At 36.7% G+C, this 19,987-nt stretch overlaps 3 protein-coding genes across 7 annotated transcripts; 2 read left to right on the forward strand and 1 right to left on the reverse strand.

Moving 5' to 3' along the window:
* On the forward strand, positions 1-6,300 carry LOC18590800 (P-loop containing nucleoside triphosphate hydrolases superfamily protein). Of its 2 annotated transcripts, none has more exons than XM_088810091.1 (23): positions 1-162; positions 577-770; positions 859-988; positions 1,192-1,347; positions 1,449-1,928; positions 2,114-2,211; positions 2,295-2,451; positions 2,613-2,682; positions 2,787-2,863; positions 2,968-3,021; positions 3,108-3,188; positions 3,290-3,398; positions 3,670-3,756; positions 3,841-4,016; positions 4,098-4,259; positions 4,343-4,450; positions 4,549-4,707; positions 4,792-4,875; positions 4,981-5,186; positions 5,304-5,405; positions 5,482-5,591; positions 5,679-5,830; positions 5,901-6,300. In XM_088810091.1, exons 2-23 carry the CDS (start codon positions 598-600, stop codon positions 6,123-6,125), a joined length of 3,156 nt encoding a protein of 1,051 aa, XP_088666217.1. In that variant the 5' UTR covers positions 1-162; positions 577-597; the 3' UTR covers positions 6,126-6,300. The 2 variants fall into 2 exon arrangements, with proteins under 2 accessions (XP_088666217.1, XP_088666216.1); XM_088810090.1 differs by having other exon boundaries at positions 2-162; positions 3,287-3,398.
* LOC18590801 (nuclear factor kappa-B-binding-like protein) lies at positions 4,671-12,231 on the reverse strand. 4 transcript variants are annotated; one of them, XR_001929430.2, is made up of 4 exons: positions 11,753-12,231; positions 7,372-11,631; positions 6,826-6,876; positions 4,671-5,575 (listed from the first exon to the last, which is right to left on the reverse strand). XR_001929430.2 is itself a non-coding variant. In XM_018127282.2 (4 exons), the coding sequence occupies exons 2-3, from the start codon at positions 11,522-11,524 to the stop codon at positions 7,385-7,387; spliced, it is 4,053 nt and encodes a 1,350-aa protein (XP_017982771.2). In that variant the 5' UTR covers positions 11,525-11,631; positions 11,753-12,230; the 3' UTR covers positions 6,549-6,876; positions 7,372-7,384. The 4 variants fall into 4 exon arrangements, 2 of the variants coding, with proteins under 2 accessions (XP_017982771.2, XP_017982770.2); XR_001929429.2 differs by having other exon boundaries at positions 4,671-5,599; XM_018127282.2 differs by lacking the exon at positions 4,671-5,575 and having other exon boundaries at positions 6,549-6,876; positions 7,372-10,545; positions 10,633-11,631; positions 11,753-12,230.
* Positions 12,232-14,492: 2,261 nt separating this feature from the next.
* Positions 14,493-18,183, forward strand: LOC18590802 (putative respiratory burst oxidase homolog protein H). Its single transcript, XM_088810092.1, has 14 exons — positions 14,493-14,739; positions 14,840-15,002; positions 15,074-15,122; positions 15,214-15,327; positions 15,424-16,230; positions 16,331-16,426; positions 16,525-16,640; positions 16,746-16,848; positions 17,020-17,129; positions 17,222-17,366; positions 17,460-17,600; positions 17,684-17,812; positions 17,903-17,981; positions 18,074-18,183. The coding sequence occupies exons 1-14, from the start codon at positions 14,652-14,654 to the stop codon at positions 18,181-18,183; spliced, it is 2,250 nt and encodes a 749-aa protein (XP_088666218.1). The 5' UTR covers positions 14,493-14,651.
* Positions 18,184-19,987: the final 1,804 nt, after the last annotated feature.

The raw sequence follows: 19,987 nt of genomic DNA on the forward strand, positions 1-19,987 counted from the left end.
TTATTTTAAAATGAGGAATAGATAATCGTCGCGATTTGGATTTCATTAACTCTCTCTCTACACTCTAAAAAAGCTCAGGTGCTTCTTCTTCTTCTGCTTCTTCTCTCTCTAGAATCGTCCCCATTTGAATTTCCTTTCGACTCGCCGGCTTTGTTATTCACTGTAAGTTTTCACTGACGAATTTTCGTCGCCGATTCTCTTTGTCTAAAGTCTAAATCGGTTAATTCCGATCCGAATCTATACATAAATTTCAATCACATTTTTCTTCTTGATTTCATATTTATTTCTTTTTTTAGTAAAATTTGTTCTTCTTCCAAATCTGTGTATAAAATTAACATTTTTGTTTTTCTTTCCATTCAAATTTTCTTTCTATTTTTAAAAATGATGATCTTGTGTAACTGAATAGCTGATTCATCAGTGTCGAGTTAACTCACAGAGTTTTCAGCTTTTCCTCAGTCACCGAGTGTACAAAAACGTTTTTAGATTCATTAAACAAACGTACATGTATTTGATCTTGCAGAATACTACTTCATTTTCACTGAATCCGAGTTGGCTCGGCGTGCTTTTGAATCGCAGAATCCTTAGAGGTTGTCTGCAATGGAATCTTCACAGCAGCAAAGAAGAGGAGGAGGATTGGTATCGCTATCTCCAGCGCAAACGCCACGTTCAAGCGATAAATCGATGCGAGATCTGCGATCAGGCGATTCCAATTCAAGTTCCAAACATGATAAAGATAAAGGCGTCAACGTTCAGGTTATTTTACGTTGCAGGTCAGTCTTATCTTCTTCTTTTTATTTAGTTATTGAATTAAATGAATAAGATTAAAAATTATAACAAATTTGATTTTTTTTTTTGTAGGCCGTTGAGCGAAGATGAAATGAGAATACATACGCCGGTGGTCATATCGTGTAATGAAAGTAGAAGAGAAGTTTGTGCTGTACAGAATATTGCTAATAAGCAAATTGATAGGACCTTTCTTTTTGACAAGGTTTCACCTTTTTTTTTCAATTATTAGTATTATTTCGTTTTGGTGGGTGGAGGTTTTTTTTTTATTATTATTAAAAAGGATTTGTTTGGTTCTTGATGTGGGGGGAGTCAAAAGCTGAAATTTTATTTGTTGGGTTCTAAAAGGTAAAGAAGGATTTGATAATATAAGTGACGATTTATAATGTTGGATGATTGATGTTTTAGGTCTTTGGTCCATCGTCTCAGCAAAAGGAGTTATTTGATCTAGCTGTGTCTCCAATTGTGAATGAAGTTCTTGAGGGTTATAATTGCACTATCTTTGCATATGGTCAGACGGGAACAGGAAAGACATACACAATGGAAGGAGGGGCAAGGAAAAAGGTTCACTTTTTCCTTCTGTTTTATACAATTTAAAAATTCATGTATGAATTTCTTTGTCTTTTGCTTGCTTTCAATTCTAAGTGAACTTTTGGTTTATGCAGAATGGGGAATTTCCAACCGATGCTGGTGTTATCCCAAGAGCTGTTAAACAGATTTTTGATATATTAGAAGCTCAGAATGCTGAATATAGTATGAAAGTTACATTTCTAGAGCTTTACAATGAGGAAATAACAGATCTTTTGGCACCGGAGGAAACTTCAAAATTCGTTGTTGATGATAAAACTAAGAAACCCATTGCTCTTATGGAAGATGGAAAAGGAGGTGTTTTTGTCAGGGGCTTGGAAGAAGAGATAGTAACAACTGCAAATGAAATTTACAAAATCTTGGAAAAAGGTTCTGCTAAAAGGCGTACTGCTGAGACTCTACTTAACAAACAAAGTAGTCGTTCTCATTCTATATTTTCTATTACAATCCACATTAAGGAGTGTACTCCAGAAGGGGAAGAGATGATTAAATGTGGAAAGCTAAATCTTGTTGACCTTGCTGGTTCTGAAAATATTTCACGTTCTGGTGCAAGAGAGGTATTGCATCACCACCCTGAGTGTATAATTTTCTTTAGCAAATGTTTGGGAAGACTGAGGAGTGGATGTCCTTGCTATGAGTCTTATGCAACAGTCAAATGAAAAAATTCTCTATGTTGATGCTGTCTATGTTAGGATATATGAAAGTTTTAAGGGTTGATCCCCATGTAAATGGACTCTTACAGGGCAGAGCGAGGGAAGCTGGAGAGATTAACAAAAGCTTGCTTACTCTTGGTCGTGTTATCAATGCACTTGTTGAGCACTCTGGTCATGTTCCATATAGGTATGAATTATCAGTAGCTGAAAATTTCTCATTAGCATCTTGTTTGTTTGGGATAAGATTGTATAATACATTTACAATTGCAGAGATAGCAAACTAACAAGGCTGTTGAGGGATTCCTTGGGGGGGAAAACAAAGACATGTATAATTGCCACAATATCTCCTTCCATCCATTGTCTGGAAGAAACACTCAGCACCCTAGATTATGCACATCGTGCCAAGAACATCAAGAACAAACCAGAGGTCAGTGGTTTAGTCATCACCATCACATTTTTTTAGCTTTTTGTTGCTAAATTCTTTCACATCATAAAGCTGAATTATTTCTTATTTCTCTTATATGTGAAGTTAAATTGTTTTTTCTTTTTGCAACATGCTGAAATAATTGAAATTTGTTAATATTTCAGATTAACCAGAAGATGATGAAATCTGCTTTAATAAAAGATTTATATTCTGAAATTGATCGGCTGAAGCAAGGTAGTTGACTACTTCCTAAATTTTTTGCCAAGAAAACTTAATTACCTCATCAATCAGTTCTTATATGTGATCCTTGTGAATTATCCTTTTTTATGTTTAATCAGAGGTGTATGCTGCAAGAGAAAAAAATGGAATTTATATTCCACGAGATCGCTATCTCAATGAAGAAGCTGAGAAGAAGGTTTGATGCTAACCATATAATTCAATGGTAGAATTTTTTATCCCAAGTTTCATGGTAGAATGAATATTATTAATATTTCTAATAAATATTAACTTTTACATCAGGCTATGACTGAAAAAATAGAGCGCATGGAACTTGAATCGGAATCTAAGGACAAGGTACATTTAATTGAAAACTACCGTTTTGTTCTTTGAGATGTAGGATTTAGGGGTCAAGTTAATTATTGTCTCTTACTTCTATGCAGCAAATTACTGAGCTTCAGGAACTGTACAATTCACAGCGGCTGTTGACTTCAGATTTAAGTGAGAAACTTGAAAAGACAGAGGTATTACAGTTTTTGGATGGTCAACTAACAAATGTCATATTAGCTCTTTTCTCGTCTAATATTGTGACAGAATTGAACCCTCTCTTTCTTTTTTTCAGAAGAAGCTGGAGGAAACTGAACATGCATTGTTTGATCTCGAAGATAATCATAGACAAGCAAATGCAACAATTAAAGAGAAGGAATTTTTAATATCTAATCTCCTCAAATCTGGTAAGTTGAAAAATGCTTGGGCACACTTCTCTGGTCTGGGCTTTGTCTCCCCTTTCTTTTCCTTTTCCTTTTCCATTTTCTTCCTTTAGTGGTTGTTTTTTCACTTTTTCATCAGTTACAAGGTAAGGTCCTCATGACATACAATATATATATTTCTGATAATAAAAAATAAATGTAATAGCTTTCTGGCTTTACCTTTCTCTAGTTTGAACTGATGCCTGTTTATATATTATGTTTCTGACGATAAATACGCTCATTGCTATTTTTTCAGAGAAAGTACTTGTTGAGCGTGCTTTTGAACTCCGAGCAGAGCTTGAGAATGCTGCATCGGATGTCTCAGATTTGTTTGCCAAGATCGGTTAGTTTTCTTCAGAGTGCACTTTGTTTTAGCATGGTTTGTTCTCTACAAGTATGTTTCTTTTTAATGCTGTTTGGTTTTCAGAAAGGAAGGATAAAATTGAGGATGGAAATATAGCACTTATCCAGAAGTTCCAGTCCCAGTTGACGCAGCAGCTTGAAATTTTGCATAAGACTGTGGCAGCTTCTGTGACTCAACAAGAGCAGCAACTGAAAGACATGGAGGAAGATATGCAGTCCTTTGTATCAACAAAGTCAGAGGTATGGTTTCAATCATATTTAAACATATTCTGGGACTTGATTTGTATAGTCTCTAATATCTTGCCCTTTTTATAACTGAAGGCTACGGAAGAACTTCGTGGAAGGTTAGGGAAGTTGAAGAACACGTATGGTTCGGGTATCAAAGCATTGGACAATATAGCCATAGAGCTTGATGGAAATTCCAAGTCAACTTTTGGTGATCTAAATTCTGAAGTTTCTAAGCACTCACATGACCTGGAAGAGGTAAGCAGTATTCAGATAGCTAGTTTTTAAGTGGACCTTCCTTATCTACTTCTTCTGCTTATGAAGTTATTTATATGGTTCAGCTTTTCAAAGGAATTGCTTCCGAGGCTGATGCATTACTTAATGACCTTCAAAGTAGTCTTTACAAGCAAGAGGAGAAGCTGACTACATTTGCACAGCAGCAGCGTGAGGTTTGTAATCTATTGCTTTATGTCTTGGCTAATCTGTAACTGTGAGGTGTTCAGGAGTAGACTCACTTGTTACATAAAATTTTCTATGTCATATACAGGCACATTTCAGGGCAGTGGACACTGCAAGGTCGATTTCTAAAATAACAGTGAATTTCTTTGAGACTTTAGACATGCATGCATCCAAGCTGACCAAAATAGTGGAAGAAGCACAAACAGTCAATGATAAGAACCTGTCTGAATTTGAAAAGAAGTTTGAGGTAGTTACTGTATTTAATTCAGATAGACTTGCTTTTATTAAAGCCTTTTACTGTTAAATTTAATACATTCTATTACACATGTAGGAATGTGCTGCTAATGAAGAGAAGCAATTGTTACAAAAGGTGGCAGAGCTGCTTGCAGGTTCAAGTGCTAGGAAGAAAAAACTGGTACCAATTGCTTCTTATCTTGACATTCTTATGGGCTGTGTGTTCTTGATCTGTGCTTGATAACTGCTTTTGAGGAATAAATTCCTGTATTTCTTTTCCTTTTAGGTTCAGATGGCAGTCCATGATCTCCGGGAGAACACATCCAGCAAAACCAGTGAACTACAGAAAGAGATGTCTACCATGCAAGAGTCGACTTCCCTTGTTAAAACGGAATGGACAGTTCACATGGAGAACACAGAATCCCACTATTTTGAGGATACTTCTGCTGTAGAAAGTGGAAAGAAAGACATGGAAGAGGTTCTTCAGAACTGGTATGGGCTGTTTTCGTGATGATGATGCATAGAGGACATTTTTCCCAGGCATTAATTTTCTGCTTTCATTGGTGTTTTTTTAGTATGCACTGAACATTCTACAAAAATTATATGCAGTTTGAAGAAAGCAAGAGTGAGTTCTCAGCAGTGGAGGAATGCTCAAGAATCCCTTCTAAGCCTAGAAAAGAGAAATGTTGATTCTGTGGATTCCATTGTTAGGTCAGCCGCTTCCTCAAAAGTATTTTAGAAATTTACAGCTCTATATTCACTGATATTCTTCTCTTTCTTCGATTAGGGGAGGGATGGAAGCCAACCAGATCCTCCGCGATCAATTTTCTTCCGCTGTGTCCACTGCTCTTGAAGATGTAGACACTGCAAACAACAGTTGCCTGACATCCATCGATCGTAAGTATCTAGATTAGAAAAATAAATTAATACCAGATATGCAGCATGAATTTCAAATAAACTGATCAACGAACCAAATGCTGGCAGACTCATTACAACTTGACCATGATGCATGTGGGAACATGAACTCGATGATTGTTCCCTGTTGTGAAGATTTGAGGGAATTGAAGGGTGGTCACTACCACAAGATTGTAGAAATTACAGAGAATGCAGGGAAATGTCTCGAGGAAGAATACATGGTAAGAACTTGTGATTATTATTATTATCTCATACATTTTGCATATTATAACCCTCTTTTAACTCTGGCAGGTGGACAAGCCGTCCTGTTCGACTCCAAGGAGGAGGCCATTCAACCTTCCCAGTGAGTCATCCATTGAGGAACTCAAAACTCCTCCATTCGAGGAATTATTGAAGTTGTTTTGGGAAGCAAAATCTGCAAAACTAGCGAATGGAGATGTAAAACATATTTTGGCAGCGTATGAAGCAGCCCAGTCCCTGAGAGACCCCAGAGTTCCTCTCACTGCTATTAACTAAAAGGCTGAACTGGAAGACGGCAGAAACAGATGACAAAAAGAAATGAGTATAGTTGGTAAGAAGAAAAGGTGTGTACAGAATCAGAAATACGTAAATGGGGCTGAACATGAACCTCTCTCGCCGCCTCCTGTCTTATATTCATTGATTGTTTGTTGAAAGAATTCCACTGCATGCATGCAGGAAGTCTCAAATTTATACTAGAAATAGATTTTCTTTTGTTATCCTTAAAATGATATTCTGTTGATAACTTGATTACTAGGATAAACCCAGAGGTAAATAATTTGCATACAAAATGCATTTCTCTCCTATTTCAGTTATCCAAGAATGTGTTGAAGTAAAATGAATCAAAATACCTAGTATTTCCGAAACCCTTGTACATAACAGATCTGCTCAAGTCAATCAAACATAAATAGAACGAAAACATCTAAAATCATATGCACAGAAGGGCATAGGCATTTTATGGGGGCACGTGTTACAAAGACGAATGCTCGTGTTTTTATAAGCTCAGTGAACATATGGGAACTATACTTGGAAATTATAAAAATATGAAATCAAAAAATATTTATGGGATGCAGAATCATCAAGTTATCCACCTGTTCTAAAACACATTCTTGGGGGACCATTAGAAGATCACATTCTAACCTAACATTTTGTGCTAGACTCACTATACAAATGTAACCGTCCAACCTATAACACACACCTTGGATAGGGAAATGAGAACCCTGCCTTCCTACCCTAGGTGGACTTTAACCTGCAAAATAAATCAGTGCTTCACTTGGTCAGAAAACCACTCAGGTCAGTGGCAAAGTACAAAAATACAAACATCTTCATCTCCTTTCTTTGAAGTTGCAATTTTAAAAAAAAAGTATTAAAAAATTTTAAAATAAAAGAGTTTCAGGCTGAGTTAAATAATCCTTCCTTATATCTATAATTATGGTCATCTGCAAGCTTCATAGATTTTAAACAAAATGTCCTACTTCGATTTTGCCAACAAAAACAAGGCAGTATGTGTGACAGACACAACTTACCAAAACAAGATGCTAATAGCTTTCTAAGTGTCAACTAAATTCGTAATTACACATGTTCATAAAAAATTTACCAGAATCACAGAGGTGATAATGGTGAGAACAATTAAAGTTATTGCTGTCTAAAGGATCATCAGGTTAAAGAGATTTATAAACTTGGCAACAGCTAACAAACAACAATCTGTACACCATAAATATTTCATAAAAATCTTGAAAACTACCTGAAATATTTGATCATAATATGCTTGCCCTCAGGAGTCCAACTGGTCTTTCTCTCCCAAAAGTTTCATCATCAAAATCTTCATTAGTGGAATTTTCTTGACATAGCAATTTGCTCTCTTGCACAGGATTTAGGTCAAGAGGCTCCCACGTCATTGGATGACCCTGCTGAGTGTTACCTTGCTCAGACCCATGACTGGTGTCAGCATTATCCTCCCCATTTTGTCTATCATGACAGTCTGTTTCCATTTTCTTATCATCATCAACACATGACGGTTCAACATTGAGATCAGAGCCCAAATCAAATCCTGACTGATCCCCAGTCCCATGGAAAGCCACAGTTACAGCTCCTTGATCAGATTGCTCTGTGGGATCTTTTTTCTGCCTCTTCCACTTCTTAGTGGATGAAGTACCATCATCCTCAAAATCTTCTTCTTCTCTTTCTCTATGTAAATAAACCCACAATTTCCTCTCTCCATCGAATTGTACACAAGGATCACGTTCATAATGCAAACGGTCTAAGGCCCCACTAACAACCTGGTTAACTTGTGCATCAGAAACATCTTCAACAATGTATTGAGAGTCTCTTATCAAAGTACAAACATCTGCACGGGTGCCAATACTTCCAGGCAATCTGGCAGCAGCATCTCTCACAAGACAAAGAATCGTAACATGTGGTGGCCGATCACGTTTCAGCATAAAATGGTCTCGAGCCTTTGAAGTTGGCTTACCTCCACACCTTCTCAAGGGAGCAACTATTGATTTTTTACCATCAGCAGCTGTGTAAGAGAAGGCCCTGTCAGGAATAGAATACCTAAGAAGCTCCTCCCTACGGAAATAAGCTCTCACTTCTTCAGAACTTGAGCTAATGGTGTTAAGGCTCTTCTGAGCTCTTAGGTCTCTGAACCTTTCTTTCTCATCTAAATTGACCTGCATCAGTTCCAGTGGTGGTGCAGGAAGACTCCCTATTTGTTGGAGAGTCTCTTGACCATTTTTTAGCCAATTAGCAAATGAATCAACCAATTTGACAAGCATTTTATGAGGGAGACCCCAGGCTTCAGGGGACGTCACCTCCTCAATAGTCTCATGATCATTTGAGCTATGTGTAACAGGACCAACCCAAGACCAACTTTTTGTGGACTTTTCATAGGCAACAAGTGCTTTCCAACCTTTTGCTCCCAAAGGTGCTGTTTTTGATGAGAAAATTTTCAGAACTCCCCTAACTAAATCTTGAAGTGGTTCTTGTGTCTCAAGGATACATGGATCTCCAGGATTCACTGTTACACGGTTAACAATCTCATGAACAGTAAGAGAAGGCACACTTGTTTGCACAGGATGGTCCAAATTATTAGTAACTGCATTGTCACGAGAGAGAACCCCATTCATACTACCTTCTTGCTTTCCACTCTGCTCCTCTCTAGGTTTACCAACCTCTAAGGAATCTTCTGGAAGTGGAGTAATCATTGCCATGCGAACAGCAGAAAGAAGATGTATAATTGAGAATGAGAAACCAGTATGAACTGTCGGGGTAATCAAAGTAAATGGCTTTTTCTGTGGTTTGGTTTCCATCTCAACATCTGTGGCTCCCATTTCTGCAGCATGCAGCTCAGAAACTTCCATATCTGAAGTACCAGCATCAACCTCCACTTTCCGTTTTCCCTTTTTCTTCAAGAAAGGAGAATCATCAGTTTGCTGCTGAAGGTTAGACTGCAGGTTACCATCTTCATCTGTTCTATCAACATCTGCCACATACTCCTTCCCTTTCCTCTTCTTTGTCACAGTGTTGCACCCTAGCAATGAAGCTTCAGAGTTTTCACGACGATCATAAGCTTCAATGCTCTGGCCTTTCTTCCTAGTTCTACCCAAGTTAATCTCTTCTACATGTGATAGTGTCACTGGTGAAGCATCCTCCTCATCAACAAGATAATTATTCAGATAATTTGACTGAGACATAGAATGATCATAGGCAACTTCACCTTTCTGCCTTTTCTCAGCAGGATAGGCCCTCGATGAGGACATGTGTAACCTATCACCAGGTTCCCCTCGTAACTGGCCGTTCTTGCGCAACTTGTAAACTTGTTTCCTATCAACCTCGTCCAAAACTCTTGAAGAAGAGTTATGCAAGGGACTACGTTCATGCATCTTACCCTTCTGTTTTCCTTTCAAATAGTAGCTTTCTACTCCTGGCACATGCACATTTTCCCCAATGCTCTTTCTGGAGAAGCGTGCGTTTCCATCAACAGCCCATGCATCCTCCATAGTATCTTTCTTCAAAGATTTGGTCTTTCTAGAATCTAGGCCAGACTTCAATGAGGACAACCTAGATCCTTCTATGACACCACTAGGGTATGCGAACTTGCTTCTCATTAAAGGATTGCTATCCTCGTCATCATCGAATTGCTCAGATGAATCAGATTCTGTTTCATCATTTTTAATGAACGCTCTACTACCTTTCAAAGCAGCCATAAGTGGTCCCCCATTTTGCACATAGTTCCCTCTGATCTTCTCCTGTGATTGTTTCATTCTACCATCTGAATGCAAGTATCGGTCATTCATCTGTGGTAAGGATGCTTTATATGATTTAAAACTGAGATCAGGAGACTCTCGGCCTGTTTTCCACTTCTTGCTCCTAATATTCCAATCATCAGATCTAACAGACAAATCCACAGAGATATCTTCTCCTTGGTTCTTATTTTGCCAAAACAGTTCAGCACGTTCTGATAAGTCAACTCGACTCCCTTTCGATGGCAGTGGTGGAGTTCGGCCTTTCATAGACTTTATCTGATCTCCAACTGCAAATTGCTGATGGTTTTCAGCATATTTGGACTTTTTGGCAAAATCATAGGATGCTCTCATGTTAGGCGGCTTTGTAGAATATACTTTTGCCTCTGACAACTGATTTACATTCCTTTTCCTACCATAGGCCTGCAAATCATTCTTTGAAGACAGAGGCAAAGCCATGAAACTATCACCAGCTAATTCTTCCCCTCTTAAAAGGTCATACTTCTTCCCTGCTCTCAATGAACCTGATTTATTAATGATGCTATCACGCACAGCATTTCGGTCTCGTTGAAAACCCATTCCAAACATTGGGTCTTCAGCATCATCATCTAACCTCATCCGATCCCTTGCCCTGAGTGCTGCCCCTGACTCATATTTTTGTCGAGGAAGAGTTCCTGCCAAACCATATAGCTCAGAATTCATATCTAAACCAGGGTAAAAGTGGCTGCCAAACTCTTTTGCAGAAGGTAATTTTGACCCACCTGTTTTCAGTATACCTTTCGGATTCTGCTTCCTGTACTTTGCTGGTTCCAAAGCCATCGGCTGTGCTCGTGAAATGAATTCTAAACTTGGATCAACCCCATAGCCAGAGTGACGACCCATTTTCTGCAAAGCTTTCCGCTCCTTAACCCTTTTTCTCCACGACCCATCATCCAAATCATCTCTTTCGGAAGATTCAGAATCCTCATCTTCCATTTTCTCATGCATCAAACTCTTTTGACTTCTCATAATATTCAAAACACGAAGCCGCTCCTCAATACTGTATCCCCTACAATTAAGCCAAGCATCCCTTATTTGACAAAGATTAACCACCATACCATTCTGATGCTTCCTCAAATGATGGTAATGCTGCCGCTTCTGAAAGAAATTCAAACCATCCCGATAAAGTGCAACCCTCGGCTCACAAAGCCCTCCTTTCAACATATCAAACAACATCTTAATGGGACTCCCAAAATGAAAATTATTACCCTTAAGAAGGTCATACAAAGTTCGCATAAATGTGTCCTGATCCATATCAGGCAAAAACTTAGAAAGGCTAAACCTTTCTTCATCACTTAAACACTCATTCCACACATCAAGAGATAAAATATCTTCCAATCCAGGAAGATCATATAACTCGAAAGGAACAGAGCAAGTCAAGTTCCCAACTTTGCAAAATTCAGCCCTGGTTTCACCTAATTCCAACAAATCAAAGTCATCTGAACCTGCCCCAGAATCAGCATCATCAAATTCATCATCATCATCAGAATCAACGGCGGGGCTTCTACGTTGAAGTTCATCCTCGTCACTCGACATAGTCGTCTCTCGACTACCCGGCGAAAACTCCGAATCAAATCGTGAAACTTTAAAGTTATTCTTCTCAATCGCCATCATAACATAAAACACCGAAAACAAACAAAATAAAATCTAATTCCTCAATTCTATCAAATTTTCAAAACACTATTTTCACCGTTTCCGAATAAAGCCAATTCATCAAAACCCTAACAGAAACAAACAAACGAAAAGAAATTGTCAAATTTTGAAATTACAAACGGCAGAATAACAACTACAATAAAATAAATCAGAACGAAATAAAATTGAAATTGAGAAGAAAAACAATACCTCATTCGAAGGAAAGAAGAATCTGCGTCGAAATTGAGAGAGTCGAGGAATTGAAGATTTGGAGATTTCTTCTTCTTCTTCTTCTTAATTTGAAAAAAAAAATACGGAGAGCGAAAAAAATAAGAAATTGGTTAAATCTGGGAAACCCTAAAGGGGATTAAATAAAATAGGAAGGAGATAGAGGGCAAGGGGAGGGAAGGGGATGAAGAAGACGGTGGTGACGTGGAAGGATGGGAGCCGTCGAATAGAGATTGGAGGAGAAAAGACCAAAAAGGGCAGAGGGGGGGGGCGCGGAGGTAGAGGAAAGAGAGAAAGAAAGAGAGTGGAAAGGAACTAAAGGGTTTGGTGAAAGAGAGAGAAAGGGGGTGACTCGACTCGACTCGACTCAGCGAGTTGAGTTCGTGCGAAAGAGAAAGAGAGCAAGGAAGCCAGACGAGCGATTTAGGAAGTTTCCGGCCGTTGGATCTGTCCCTCTTGAGGCGCTATTTCCCTCTTCGACGTCGTTCAATCCCCTTCTCTTTTTTCCCTTCATTTAAAGGTTTCCTTTTTGGAGTTGTACGGATGAACGTGGAGGCAGTCCAGTGAAACTGGAATGGTGGTAGTTAAACCGTTATTGTTATAAACATAAACATTTTTCCTTTAAAAAACCAAAAAGAAAAAAAAATCCATTTTTATATGATAATTAAACTGTTAACATGTTATTAGAATGCGTAATCTTACCATATCTATATTTATGTTTTAAAAAGACTATAAACTTAAATAATAAAAAAGCTCATGAATTATATGAATTTATGTAATTGAGCTCTACATTCTTACAATACTCAAAGAAGTCTTTTATTTTTTATTTATATTTAATAAAAAAATTATATTTTTTTATTATTATATCCACACAAACTTTTAATTTATAATAAAAAATTAATAGCTATTAGATCACATGTCAATTAATATTTTCTATCTACGTGAATTAATAACATGATTATATATCAATTGAGATAATCACGTCATATATCAAGCGATAAATGTGAATAAGAGAAAATGGAAACATAGTTCATCTCTATTAAGTTTACGTAAGTATAATGAATACGAAATTTTTGAGTACAGTATATTATAGAAACTTAATTATATACATTAATATAATTTAGGATTTTTTTTATTATTTAAGAATAGAGGTACAAAAAGTACCATTGACATAAATTTGTAATTCATAAGGGATAAGGAATTACTACTAACATATAGGACTATCAATTTATTTTTATAAAAGAAAAAAGAGAGAGAGAGAGAGAAACCCAACATATTATGGGACATGTTGAAAGAGAAATAACGAGGGCAAAAGAATATCATAGGACATGCTTTCCAACGTAAATGTCATGCAACGTGTCAACTCGTTCACTGATTCGAGAACAATGGAAACATTTGGTTTATTGACCAAAAATGTAGTCCGTACATGCTGATTCCATTTACATTACATCAACCAAAGTCAATGAAGAACAAAGGGCCTCTTTTTAACATGTAATTAAGTTAGGTATCGTTATAAAATCTTGATGGTATATAATCTCTCTTTGACAATTGACATTTGATCATTGAAATATAGCAATAATTACTTTTAGACCATATTTTGAATTTTAAGATATAGGTCTAATATTTTAAAAAATTTTGAATAAAATTTTTATTATTTTATACATACCTTAAATCAAATTCTTATATATTTTTTTATCAAATAGCCTCTCATGACTAACGATTGACAAACTATCGTTAATCAAAACAATATATTACTGATATGATATTGACGTAAAAAATAAAATTATCACGTGATTACATAATTATATTATTATTTATTATAATATATTAATATATTATGTTAATATTTAAAATATTTAATATTACAATGGACTACAACAAGCACACGATAACTTACACAAACAATAAATTTTCTGTTCTTCCCATGAATTGGGAAACCTGTGATTTTGTTCTTCATTTTTGGGTTTTCAAGTTTAGGAAATAAGTTATCATTTCCTACTTGGCAATAGTTGTTGAGTTGTTGGTTGTCCATGAAAATAGAAAGATAAGTAGAAAAAAAAAAACAGAAAGTAGCACAGTTTTTTAAAAACTAAGTTACACACCGGTTTCCAATTGGAGCTCTTCATTTATTGATTTATAGGGAAAGCAATAAAGAGCTTTCTCTGATTCTCATAGGCTTGGCTGCCTTGACAGGCTCTTAACAATTGCTATTTTCAGACAAAACGCACATAACTAACTGAATCTCAAATGTGTCTTCCCTCCTTTCAACTCAAGTTTGACCGTTTCTTTTCGTTTCCTTCTCTCAACCATCATCTCTCGATTCGTTCTTGTCACCATTGTCTTTGGGGTTTCGGTGATTTTCATTACAAGGTGAAGAAACGGAAGAAGACACAGAATTATGAGGGACAGGGGAACGAGGAATCTCTCAGGGGATGCAAGCGAAGACAATTCAAGGAAATGGATGCTTGAGAGCATTGAGATTGATGGAATGGCCGATGTTCCTCTAAATGCCCAGTCTGGGACATCCATCTCCACTTGTCCCAATGAAGCAGCCTTCACCAGGGACACAAGTACTTCCAACACTGCATCCCACTCCAGGAATCCGAGTACTTCCTCAGGGTTACCTCCGAATCCAGGCAGTTTAACCGGGTTGTCTCGGAATTCGAGCACTGCAGCCGGGTTATCCAGGAATACGAGTATTTCCCCGGCGTTACCACGGAGTGCCTCCAGGGTGACATCCTTCAGGAGGCTTATAAGTACTGCTAGGAAGAGGTCAAATGGGGCTCCACCAAATATTCCTAGAGTGCAAAGAACTGCCTCTTCCGCTGCGAAAGGGATTCAGAGTCTACGTTTCCTTGACCGAACCGTCACTGGGAAGGAAATGGATGCTTGGAAATCAACGGAAAGGCGTTTCAACCAGTTTGCGGTTGATGGGAAGCTCCATAGAGATAAATTTGGTGTCTGCATTGGTAAAACTTACGCAACATTTGGATAAAGTTCTTCCTTGCTAAAAACATGCAATTCCTTTAAAAACAACGAAAGGATTAAACTTGATATGATGCCTTGTAGGAATGGGAGATTCCAAGGAATTTGCAGGGGGAGTATTTGATGCCTTAGCAAGGCGTAAAAAAATAAACCCAGACGATGGGATAACCAAGGAAGAGTTGCAATCATTCTGGCAAGATATGACTAATCAAGATCTTGATTCAAGGCTTCAGATTTTCTTTGATATGTAAGAAATCTATATGTCCCTATCTCCCTTAATGTGCTTACAAGCTGGAGATAACATTTTGGTTCTTCCAGGTGTGACAAGAATGGTGATGGTAAGCTGTCAGAGGAAGAGGTAAAGGAGGTGAGAACACGAATACTTGTGATTTCTTCCTTATATTCTTCTTACTCTTTCCATGTCATAATTGGATTTCTCATAATTGTTATGCAAAAAGATTTTAGTGTTGAGTGCCTCCGCAAACAAGCTAGGGAAACTTAAACAGCAAGCCGCAGCATATGCATCTTTAATCATGGAAGAGCTTGACCCTGATCATTTGGGATATATAGAGGTCAGAAATTATCCATCGACGGCTCCTCCTTTTTTCCAATTTGAACACATTTACATAAGTAAGCTAGAATTCTTGTGAATTTTCTCTTTTCAACAGATATGGCAGTTGGAAATTCTACTAAGGGGAATGGTGACCTCTGATGAAGGCAGCAAGCTCAACAAGAAATCGCAGTCCCTGGCAAAAGCAATGATCCCTAAAAGATATAGAACTCCAATAAGCAAATACACATCCATGACCGTAGAATTTGTCCATGAAAACTGGAAGAGAATATGGGTTGTAGCACTTTTTGTAATCATAAACTTAATCCTCTTCTTTTGGAAGTACATCCAGTTCTACGGGTCAGCAACGTATCAAATCACAGGTTATTGTGTCTGCGTTGCCAAGGGTTCTGCTGAGGCTCTCAAGCTTGACATGGCTCTCATTCTCCTTCCAGTGTGTAGAAGAACTCTGACTAAGCTCAGATCAACATTTCTCCACAAAATAATCCCTTTTGATGACAATATAAACTTCCACAAGTTAATTGCACTAGCAATAGCCATTTGGACCAGTCTCCATACTTTTTTGCATCTTGCTTGTAATTTTCCGAAAATATCTGGATGCCCAACAGGAAAATTCATGGAACTTCTTGGACCAGCCTTTGGTTACAAGCAACCAAGTTATGCAGACCTGGTGAACAATACAGTCGGCATTACTGGGGTACTTATGGTGATTCTAATGTTATTTTCGTTTACTCTGGCAACACACAATTTTAGAAGAAATATTGTCAAGTTACCATGGCCATTTACCATATTGGCCGGGTTCAATGCTTTCTGGTATGCACATCATTTGCTGACCTTGGTCTATGTCCAACTGATCTTGCATGGTTACTTCCTCATCTTCAAAAAGCCTTGGTACTGGAAGACGGTATGTGCCATTAAATAATTTCAAATCATTCTAGAAGAACATTAATCAATTCTCTATGAGTTACACAGAAAATTAATGGAACCCTCTCTGCCCGTTGCAGACTTGGATGTATCTCCTGATCCCAATGTTATTCTACGCAAGCGAGAGATTCCTTACCAGATTCCAGGAACACAAGCATAACGTGAATGTCATTAAGGTATGCATAGAACCCTCCTTTATTTCATCTCCTTTCCATTAATCTCCAAATCCAGGGTTATTATCAATCATATTTATTCTGCTCTTTGGACATTTCAGGCTGTTATATATACAGGAAATGTTCTAGCTCTATACGTGACCAAGCCTCCAGGATTCAAGTATAAAAGTGGAATGTATCTGTTCATCAAGTGTCATGATATATCTAAATTTGAGTGGTAATATATCAGATATTATTCTATCTTGTATTAGTCAGAAAATGTTATCCGATGTCTCGGAATTATCTATGTTCATACATGACTGGGTCTTTGATTTAATTACAGGCATCCCTTCTCCATCACTTCGGCACCAAAAGATGACTACTTGAGCGTCCACATACGAACACTGGGGGACTGGACTAGAGAACTGAAAGATAGATTTGAAAAGGTGATAAACATATAATCTTAATAAGGGCTGGAGCATCCCCATTAATTTGGCATTAATGTTATAGAAACTTAGAGGCACCTTGTGAAATCATGTCCCCCTTCTTAGTATTTTCCCCTCTAGATGTTCCTATTCTTGTTCTTTTTTCTGTCGATCTAAATCAAAGAAATGCAGGCTTGTGAACCACCAACTGTGGAAGCAAAAAGAGGCAATTTAATGAGAATGGAAACCAGAGCAACTAAAAAAACAGAATCAAGTACAGACTATGAACAGGAACAAACTATGTGAGTCAGTTGTTGGTTCACGTAGTTTTACAAGCTCTCTCAATTCATTGTTTTCTACCTGGTATAAAACACAGTTTTCACTTTCTTGGCAGATTTCCAAGTATCTTCATCAAGGGACCCTATGGAGCCCCAGCTCAAAACTATAAGAAGTATGACATTCTCTTGCTTATTGGTCTGGGAATTGGGGCAACCCCATTTATCAGCATCATAAAAGATCTGCTGAGCCGCATCAAGCCTGCTGTGAGTTTGGCAAACCAGATTCCAATCTGTTGACATCCTTACAAAATTGATGTTTAATTTTTAACATTAGATAGAATTTGACTAATACAGGATGGTTTGCAAATGGAGGGCGGTATGAAGCCTGGTAAGAAGTATCCTGAAAGGGCATATTTCTATTGGGTTACTAGGGAACAAAGCTCGTTCGAATGGTTTAAAGGTGTCATGGATGACATTGCAGAATATGACAAAAATGTGTGTTTCAACAGCTTCAAAACAAATCTCTACTTCACCATTTCTATTTCCCTGAATTAATTTATACCAATCAATTATTGCAGAAAATGATAGAAATGCACAACTACTTAACTAGTGTGTATGAAGAAGGCGATGCTCGGTCTGCCCTTATCGGCATGGTGCAGAAAATTCAACAGGCTAAGAATGGAGTTGATATTGTCTCAGAAAGCAGGGTAATTTTCTTCGCTTTCGCTAGGCTTGAATGTGCAATAACAGGCTTCTCTCTTAAGCTTATTTTTCTAACGTGAAACCTTTTGACACAGATAACGACACATTTCGCAAGACCCAATTGGGGGAAAGTTTTCTCTCAACTGGCTAGTACTCATGAATCTTCTCGAATAGGTAAAAGCAACCAGAAGCTATAATTTTACTGCATGCCATTGAATTTTTTTGGTCCCCCTGCAATTTGATTATCTGCTGATGTATTGTTGCAGGTGTCTTCTACTGTGGAAGTGCTACACTTACCAAAGTATTAAAGAAGCTATGTCATGAATTTAGCCTAGAAACGTCAACCAGATTCCAATTTCACAAGGAGAACTTTTAAAGTATATACTTAATAATCATGTAAACTACGCAAAATCTAGTGAAGAAACTTGTTATAGATTGCTCATTATTGTCGTAACGTGCGGGTCCAAGAACCTGACCATTAGACGTGGGCGAAAATTACATATCTTGAGAGTCGCCACCAATCCTTTTTTTAAGTGTGATTGGCCACCCTATTTTGTCCTACTCAACGAAATCTAAAATTAATTTTTGATTCGTCGAAAGAACGATAAACTGATTTACATATCTTTTAGATTTGGGTTTGGGAGTACGGTTACGCACGGAGAAGGATTAGTACCCCGTGACGCCCGTTCCACAAACGATATTATTTAATCATCTATTATCATAACCCATTAATTTTATTCTTATGTTTACTTAATTGTTATTTATTAAATTTGTCTTTTATTCCATTAATCAAGTCAAAATATTTTGCTGGTTTGACGCACATATGATGCAATCGTGAAATGTATGGTATAAAATCAAAATAATGTCAAACGAAAACTTTTTATTGAGCGTACTTTCCGAATCCACCCATCATACTGGTAGGATCCGAGAGTATTCTCTCATTTAGAGAAATACTTTAGAAACTTGCCTTCGCAAGCTTACAAGGTAAATCCCATCATCGAGATAGTCGTTTGTGAGTACAAAAACAATAATTTCATGAATGCAAATCCTAATACGGGTAAAAGCCTTTTATTAAAGATATTTCTCCGGACCCTCCCATCGTACTGGTGGAGTTCGGAGGTATCTTTTTACCTAGGGAGTTTACCGGTGAAACTCGCATTCGCAAGCTTTCTCGGAAAGTCCCATCATCGGGATTTTACCCATATACAGAATGTCTATATGCCATGACATTTAACAATGTAACAATGATACGCGACCTACTCGTAAATTCGATGTTCGTTTCTTATTTAATATTTTTCTTTGAGCTTACTTATCACGAACAAAATATTTCACATTTATTTATTGTTTTTATAAAACCATTTCTATTTCGTCATATATTTTATCATGTATGTATTTATTCATTTTACTATATAAAACTCCCTTAAAATCATATTCTTAAACCACATATATTTTTATTATCCATAATCATTGTTATTTATGCATGTGTATTCTATCCGTTTTTGTATTATTATGATTAACAAATTTATTAATTTTTCATTTCTTTTACTTGTAGACTTTGATTAATTGGTGATTAAATATATTTAAGGTTTTCTTTATTATTTACTTAAAATTAGAAATTTCGAATCGAGACCCTCCCATCATACTGGTGGGGTCCTAATCAAAATTCCTAACCTAAGGAAATTTACTCGAAATTGCGACTTCTCGCGTTCGATTGGACATCTCATTATCGGTATTGATTCCAAATCAAACATTATATTTTATACTTAATAATTTTTTATTTGGTCTTATTCTTTTATTTTACTTTACCTTTATTTATCTATTCATTGATTGATTTTTTTTTTACCAAACTTGGAATCTTTCTTAACGGTCCAAAATATATATTTTATTATTATTATTACCGTCATTTCTCTACATACATTATTATTATATATATATATATATATTTTTTTTTTTTTTTTTACAAAAAAAAAACTAAACTTTCCTTCATCAAAATATATCTTTTTATTATTTTTTATTTATTTATCTAAATATATGTTCTTTATAACTATGCATTTTTACTTTTGCTTTGGTATTATTACTATTATTATTTTTTATTGATTTTTTTAGTTTGTTTTGACTCTCTAACACTAAAATAGATAATCATATTTTATAAATATTTTTCTCCTAGAAAAATAAATTCA

Source organism: Theobroma cacao, chromosome 9, assembly GCF_053813885.1.
Source record: "Theobroma cacao isolate CCN51 chromosome 9, ASM5381388v1, whole genome shotgun sequence".
Lineage (NCBI taxonomy): Eukaryota > Viridiplantae > Streptophyta > Magnoliopsida > Malvales > Malvaceae > Theobroma > Theobroma cacao.